This window comes from Arachis ipaensis, chromosome B05 (genome assembly GCF_000816755.2).
Source record: "Arachis ipaensis cultivar K30076 chromosome B05, Araip1.1, whole genome shotgun sequence".
Classification (NCBI taxonomy): Eukaryota; Viridiplantae; Streptophyta; class Magnoliopsida; order Fabales; family Fabaceae; genus Arachis; species Arachis ipaensis.
The window spans coordinates 115,331,589-115,339,977 of NC_029789.2; the positions used below are offsets into that span (position 1 = coordinate 115,331,589).

The 8,389-nt window shown below is 37.3% G+C and overlaps 1 protein-coding gene, 1 long non-coding RNA gene and 1 pseudogene across 2 annotated transcripts; 2 read left to right on the forward strand and 1 right to left on the reverse strand.

Moving 5' to 3' along the window:
* LOC107643860 overlaps nt 1-4,988 on the reverse strand; it is a 6,672-nt pseudogene extending 1,684 nt beyond the window's left edge.
* On the forward strand, nt 3,757-4,227 carry LOC110272267. The gene is made up of 2 exons (XR_002363394.1): nt 3,757-3,908; nt 3,959-4,227. It is a non-coding gene; the product is annotated as an uncharacterized LOC110272267 (long non-coding RNA).
* LOC107640923 (MACPF domain-containing protein NSL1-like) lies at nt 5,961-7,812 on the forward strand. Its single transcript, XM_021123899.1, has 5 exons — nt 5,961-6,354; nt 6,439-6,677; nt 6,761-6,965; nt 7,054-7,306; nt 7,415-7,812. The coding sequence occupies exons 1-5, from the start codon at nt 6,061-6,063 to the stop codon at nt 7,810-7,812; spliced, it is 1,389 nt and encodes a 462-aa protein (XP_020979558.1). The 5' UTR covers nt 5,961-6,060.

Below are 8,389 nucleotides of genomic sequence, written 5' to 3' on the forward strand. Positions count from 1 at the left end.
GCCATTTTGTTAAAAAAATAAGAAGTCTGTTATAAAAAATAAAAAAATAATTTTTCATATTAAAAAAATAAATGATTAATTTGAGTTGGCTTATGTTATAGTTGGCTACATATACTTTTTCTTTTAGAAACGAGGTGGAAAATCTAATACTTCAAAATGTACATAGATAGAGGAGAGAATAAAATCATATTTCGTGTGTCTCTCTTTCTTTTAATATTTTTTTATTTTTCTTTTATTTAGAAAATCGTGGGGCGACAAAATAGAGAGGGGGATGATGAAAAGCATACCAATGAAGCATTGGAAGCGGAAACTTCTTGGGCTGTACATTGGCGTTCTTTAAACTGAGAGTCAAATGGATAGCACAAAGGTGGCATTTCTGGTCCAGATTGATTGTAATAGTTGATGCTACTCGGTGTGGGGTTTGAATCTGCGGTGCTATATATGAAACGGTTCACAACACTTACAATGTTGGTCACCACTTGTTTACTCTGAAATAGTGTCCTGTTTGTGGTTCTCTGATCAACGCAAGGAAGGATATTGCTTAGTGCAGATTCTGCGTGTGGATTCTCTACCCATTCTCCCATTGCCATACACGTATCACAAATTGCACTGTAATTCAAGCCAAATCATTCATATTCATCATTTAATGGGTGGTTAAATTTAATTTGTATCTGAGTTCAATGTCAAATATAATAAATAATGATAGTAAAATATGAAAATTTTCTTGATGAAGAGTAAAATTTTCTTTACTTCTCACCAAAACTAGTACTTCACTAGTTCACTTTTCAGCATAGTATTACTCCTAAAATATGTTTATAATCGTGTAAGGTCTATGTGGACATTACAGTGCAAGAAGTGTCAAAATAAAGTATTGCATTTTCAAAAGGAAAAGTCTAGGGGCGAACAATTTTATTAAATTCTGACCAGCAAAATTGAGTAATCACACACCATTAAAAACATTATTAATGGTTACTTGATGGTTACAAATCACAAAAGTTGTTGGCCTCTAGCATTCCCCTTAAATGAAATTCGGACAAACTATTGGATGGCTTACTTGTTAAGAATCATGAAAACTCCACAAAGAATGAATGTAGTAGCAACGAGTAACCATCCGCTGATGACAAATCTGCAATAACATTTTGAAATCAAAACAAATTAAAAAGAAGAAAGGGAACATTCAGGTAGATAGGTAGTGGAATGTCATGAGATCAAAGGTCATATCTATGGTATATCCGTGACTTACATGAGGATCGCATGTTGATGTCCAAGAATAGAAAGAACTGCAGAGGAATATTAGCAAATTATGAAAGATTTCAGGAATACAAACATGAAATAAGCTCAACTTATTTGGCAATTAAGACAACTACTACTAGCGGGTAAATCATAATTTTGACACTCGAAATATTTTAATTTCTCTCCTAAATAAAAGAAAAATACTAGTGATTTTTTTTTTCTTTTTTGGAATAAATAGCCATTTTACAACTCCAACAGATTACGATTTTGACGAAATAGATTCTATATGTTTTATTTAACAAAATGAATCAAAGCTATATAAGTATATAAACAAATTGACTAAAATTTTAATTTAATTTCTCAAACAAAACATATTTTTAGAGATAAATTTGTCATTTACATTTTTTGGGATTTGTTTTATGAAAATCGTAATATTTTATAGTTAAAATGGTTATTTACTCGGTGGAAACTCAGGTGTAGTCGACTTCAAGTAAAATTGATAGCTGAGAGCGGATAGATAATATGACTGATTTGACTAAATTTTCATCTAATTAATCTCAAATATCAATTTCACGTGAAGTCGACTACATATGAGTGTCCACCTATTTACTCAAACAAGGAATCTTTAGGTGGCAAAATAGGAGTTAAGTCTCAAAGTAGTCCCTGAACTTGCACTCGAGCCTCAAAGTGATCCCTAAACTTAATAATTCCTCAAATTCGTCCCCAAAATTGCACTCCAGGACTCATAGTAGTCCCTGAGACATTTTCCGTTCATCAAAACCTTAAAACGACGTCGTTTTGAACCAAAAAAATAATAAAAAAAGGTGCATCCCCTTCCCCTTCCCCTTCTCTTTCTCCATCCCCATTCCCATTCCCATCCTCTTTTCCTTTCCCTTCCCCTTCCCCTTCCTCTTCTAATTAAACGGATCATGCAACTAGTTTCATTCCAAAACATTCAACTCATCTGTCTCAGAAAACCCTTTCAAAATTTCTTACTATCAACGACCACCACTGCAAACCAAAAAGAAATGGTAAATTTAATAACAAAATTCCTAAAATCAACAAAATTCCGATCACTACTCTTTCCACTCTCATCATCACTCTCACACTGTCTGCCGCTCAACCTCCGCCGGGCAGCACCAACAACCACCCGCTTCTGACTCCTCCTCCTCTTCCATCTTCACCTTCTCATCTAGCGGCGATAACAACAATAACCAGAACATATATGTGAAAGAAAAAGTGGAAGGTTGGGAAAATAGAAGGGGAAGGGGAAGGGGAGGAGAAGGGGTTGGGGATGGGGAAGGGGAAGGGGAATGAAAAGGGGATGGGTTTCTACGCTACACTTTTTTTTTTCTTTTTTCTTTTTTTGGTTCGAATTGGGGGGTCTATGCTGCACTTTTTTTTTTATTTTTTTTTGTTCAAAACGACGTCGTTTTAAGGTTCTGATAAACGGAAAATGTCTCAGGGACTACTATGAGTCCCGGAGTGTAATTTCCGGGATGAATTTGAGGAATTATTAAGTTTAGAGATCACTTTGAAGCTCGAGTGCAAGTTCAAAGACTACTTTGAGGCTTAACTCGGCAAAATAGTAATTTAGTGTATTATTAACGCATACCCAGTCCAACTAGAGCGAGAAGAAGCATCACTGTTGCCATCAGAATCAAAGCTAGACGCCTGCAAAATGAAGCATCATGCTGCATTATGCATATTGCAATAGTAGATTCTAGAATACAACACATTATGGTGAAGTTTACGATTCCATACACATCATTAAAGACTTTACGTATTTTAACAGAGTTATCGTGTGTCTTCTCCGACAGTGTATTTGCTGCAGCATTGAGATCAAGGTTCAAATTATCAATATCTGCCATGATATCAGATGGGAGAAATATCTGTGCTACTTTGATTGATTTCGCGAGCTTCAGATACTCCGTCACGTTCCTCAGAGTCTGCACCGTATAGTCTGATTGATTCACGACGTAATGGAGCGTATCCAAGGCCTCGTCGTGGAACTTGTCCTGCCCTACACTTAGAAGGATACATCCAACCCTGTGAAGAAAATGAACAGAATAATTGTTATCTTAATTTTCACCTTTATTTGGAAAATGAAAAAAAATTGAAACTTCTTTGCTATCTAGAAATAAATTATTTTGGGATATATTCATTTTATTACCGAGAGTGTAACAGATATTAAATGATATTAACAAACTCCCATCAAGATTGGTATTTTCAAAAGCAGAGTTGCAATACAAAAGAAACCTTAGTAACTAATCATAAGAATACATAATTAAACAACCGAAGTTTTATTCAAACATTGAAAGAAGGCTGAAGGAATTACGCAGCGGCTCAGGTGAATAACAAGATCAAAATAAGACAAATTCGTTGCGAACGGTGTGATCCTTCATCCTTGATGTTAATGCCCCATCCACAGCATGCATGAATCAAGATTGCGAGGCCAAACGAAATAAACCACAGAGCAGCAAGTATGAAACCAGCTGCACCAGTGAAACCAACTGACTGCAAAAATAATACAATTATTGATTAAAAACAAACAAAACAATATGCTGAAAGTACAACCACAAAGTAATTCTTGTTTTTTTAACCAGTAAAATCCTAATCTTTGTTGCAAATTACACAACCATGGCCAAAATTTTCACACGAACAACGGAAACATGGTTAATGTAGTTATAAGCAACAAAAGAACTAGATAAAATAAGCTCAATAGATTATTCATTGGAACTTCACTATTTATCATTGTTCAATCGGCATGAAGAACGTAATGAAGCAGCCATTTAAGAACATGGTAAACAGGAAAATAGTAACAGAGCTTACAGCCCAATAATGGCGATTTGCAATGTCCCAGCCGCCTCGGTAGCGACAAAATCGTCGTAGAATGTCCGGCCTATCCGTCCTGTTTGCGGCCAGCACAAGGGTACCTGAAGGAGCATCCGTTTCAGGAGCTGGTGCTAGAGCCTCTTGTGTGATCTTATTCTTCCAGGGACCTAAATTCGCTTCCCCTTAAAACAGAACAATATAAAAAACATAGTAAATTATATAACATGATCCAAGTAAAAGACTATGTCTATTCATCACCACAATTCTTTTTTTTATACGTTTGATACAGCTTTTTGCTCTTTGTTTTTAGTTCATTCATCTTTCTATTTCTTCTAATTCTTTGGCTTTCAGAGAAATCAATTTAACTCTGAGAGGAACAAGATCTACATTAAACCAATCACTATAAGCAATCAATGTGAAAAGCATATTCACAATTAAACTTTTTTAATCAAAGTTGCTGGGAACATTTTCAGGTGCACCAACCTAGAATAAACTTCGCAGTAGTACTATCTCTTCTAGATCCACTTGCAGATAAAGCTGAAGTTGATCTAAGAGAAACTACTATGAAGAAAATTAACAAGTAAAAACTGAATACGTTAAAGCAAACACTCTTCATGGCAGTTTCCCTTCCAAAAAAACTCACTCTTCACCTCAAAACTGGCCACTCAGTCATGGTAATCGTGTTAGAATTCTTTGATATAAAACGTGTTCATTATAAGGTGTAATTAATAGTGTAACTAAGGAGTGGGAAAATTGGATGATTTTATAGAAACAGAGGGAAAGTGAAATAGAGAGGGAAGGAATGAGGAAGAGAGTGAGTCACATGGGGTGGGGTAGCGATGAAGACTTGGGTGCAAGGAAAACGAAAAAGGCGGGTGTGATTTAATCAAAAGGAGGTAAATTAATTAAAATAATACCACCGAGTTAAGTAAAGCATGGGAAAATAAATCCAATTAAGAAAAGGGGCAAAAAATAAAGTAACTAAAGATTGATTGCCATAAGCCTTTACAAATTGTTGGCGCATTTGCAGTTTGCTTGCTTGCACTACGTACTTGTCTTTTCTGCTTTTGAGTTTTTTTATTATTTTCATTCTTCTTCTTCTCTCATTTGCTTTCACACTATTTTTCATGATAATTATCTTGATGTTTGATCTTTGTCTTGCAATTTGCAATCGATTAAAATGCTCTTTATTCTGAGAGTCATAATCAGTGTCCTTATCTGACAAACTAGAAATGCAAGCTGATGTTGGTGGATGTACTTATTGATTTTGCCATGTGGGATCATTCAGTCATAGTTCTCTTGTCATCATTTATTTTGTTGCCATTTACTTTTTACTTTATAAGATTCTTTTCAAATAAATAAATAAATATAATAATTACCAATACATAGTTACATACATGTATGTCGAGAGTTAGATAATAAATATACGAGTAAAGGACATTTTCGTCTCTGACCTTTTTTTTTGCGGATATTTTCGTCCTCAAGGAATGGAAAATACATTCAAGTCCCTAACTCCTGAAAAATGTGGACATTTATGTCCTTCCGTTAAATTCAGCCGTTTGCACTGAACGGAAAAGGATGAGCTGGCAAAGGTGGCGCTGAGGTGGCCGTAACGGAGGCCAGGTGGCATGGAGCATTTCGTAACAGGACATATAAGTCCCTGGAGAGAAAAACGACGCCGTTTTGTAACTTCCCCCAATCCTGTTTCGAATTTCTCTGCCTTTTCTTCTTCCTTCCTCCTTTTTCCCTTCCATTCTTCTTCCATGGCCCCTGCCTCCATCACCGCCGCACAGCGGTGCCTCCGTCAGCACCATCAACGCCGGCGTGGAGAAACAAGGTACGAAGGATGAGTCCATAACCATAAGCATGAAGCCGCCTTGAGCTTCTTCGATGATTCTTCGTCGTTCCCACGACTCTGTTGAAAGCCAGACTATTAATTAATAAGACGGAGTTATCCGATCCGACAATGAACAAGTGCTGTAAAATTTGTACATGAATCAAGAAATAAAATTAAATATGGGTTTGAATAGAAGCATTGCGGGGATGGATCCACAGCTGGCTGCGGAGAAAGCAGTGCCAGTGATTGGTCAAGGCTATGATCTCTGCAGCGACATAAGATTCTCCGCCTGCAAGTCTTCCACGTTGATCGAGATTGATCATAAACACACCAGGGACATGCTCTTCCCAGTTCCAGGTTCAATTCTTGTCCACAATGTTCCCTCTTCCATCAAGTGTGACAAAGGTGAACGCACAAGGTTCCATTCCGATGTTCTCACCTTCAACCAGGTCACTGCTAACTACTAACTAATTCCATCGAATAAAACAAAGATATATGGTTCGCTAGGGATAATGAATTTGTTTTAATTGCAGATGTCGGAGCATTTTAACAGGCAGTTATCTCTGTCTGGGAAGATACCATCGGGAGTTTTCAATGCTATGTTTGACATGAGGAAGTGTTGGCCGAAGGATGCAGCTGCAACTAAGAGCCTTGCTTTTGATGGATGCTTCATATCATTGTACACCGTTGAATTGGATAGAACTAACTTAACCCTTTCCGATCAAGTCAAGAAAGATGTTCCTTCTTCCTGGAACCCTGCAGCTCTTGCCTCGTAAGTATTTTTCAGAAACAGAAACACAAACATGAAGCTTGTTCAATCAATTTAACACAGCATATGCTTGTGTTGTTCATCAGGTTCATTGACAAGTATGGCACCCATGTGATTGTTGGCGTTAAGATGGGAGGTAAAGATGTGGTCCACATCAAGCAGTCAAAGATTTTAGATCTTCCACCCGCTGAACTGCAGAAACTACTAAAACAACTAGCTGATGAGAGGTTTTCAGAGGATTCAAATCCATCTTCCAATGCTAATCCTGCTCAAATATCAGGAAAACTGAAGGCAAATATCAACCACCATATAGACCTTCCGTTTCATTGTAGAAAAAAGAAAGAAACCTCTAACATAATTCAACCATGTTTACTTTCAGGATGATCATGCCAAGCTGTGGAGGCAGAACCATTTTCCTCCTGCTGGAAGACCAGTTGTAAAAAGCCACTCCAAGAATGATGTTTCGGTCCGCAAGGAAGGCATTGATATTCGTCAGCCTTATAACCAGTGGCTTCAAACCATACTACAATCCCCCAATGTCATATCAATGTCTTTTGTTCCTATTACTTCCTTACTCAACTCTGTTCCAGGCAATGGATTCTTGAGTCACGCCGTTAATTTGTATCTTAGATGTGAGCAAACATTTCTGAATTACTTTTGGCACAAATATAGAATGAGTAATATAATATAATATAATATCTCTAGTACATGTTTTTCTGAGAGTTTTATGTATCAAATAGATAAACCTGCCATAGAGGATCTCCATCATTTTCTGGAATTTCAGTTGCCACGGCAATGGGCATTAATGTATGGAGATCTGCCTCTTGGATATGGCCACAAGCATAAGAAAAACATGTCTCCATCACTTCAGTTCAGTCTCATGGGACCCAAGCTTTATGTTAACACTGTCAAGGTAATTTTATTCAATTTAAGCAAGAAGCATATTATGTTGAGGGGTTCTTTCAACAGAGAAGCATTGTATAAGGAGAGGGATTTGGAAGTAGATGAAACTATTTCATTCTTGAAGGAAAGGGCCTGTTTAAAATTTTTCTCTTTAAGGATTGCATTCAACTATGTTGACCAAAGGACAAAACGTCCAGCACAAAATTTTGTGCCATTCAACTATGTTCTATTTTAATAGAATGCTATAGCATTGCCTAATCTACTGGCAATGAGAATTTACACAGCAGCAGTGTAAAACATCAGTCTCAGCAATTTCCATTAACCAACCCTAATCCTAACAACTTAAGAACAATTGAACAAACTAAATATAATGAACTACAAACAGTGATTGCACAGACAGCAGCATTAAGCAAGCAAGACCTAATCCACTATCCACGCCAGATTCTCTAACAACCTAATGTAACTAACTAATCTAACCAAATTGAAATTAGCTAAACAAAACTAACTAAACAATATTAATTAACTAATTGCAATAACAGAGTGAATTAAACAGAGAGAAAGAAGACCTGGGAAGCACAGGGGTGGTAATGAGAGAGAGAGGAAATGATGGTTGGGCCCTAGTAGCGACGGTGGTGCGCCGGTAGAGAGGCGGCGGCGCGGCGGCAGTGGGTCGCTGAGAAGGTTGTCGCAGACGAACGGTGGGTGGAAGGAGGGTGAGAAGAGAGAGAGACTAATGGGAGTAAGGGAGTGAGAAAGGGAAGAAGACGCGAAAAGAGAGGAAGGAAGAGGTCGCCGGCATTGATGGTGGTTGA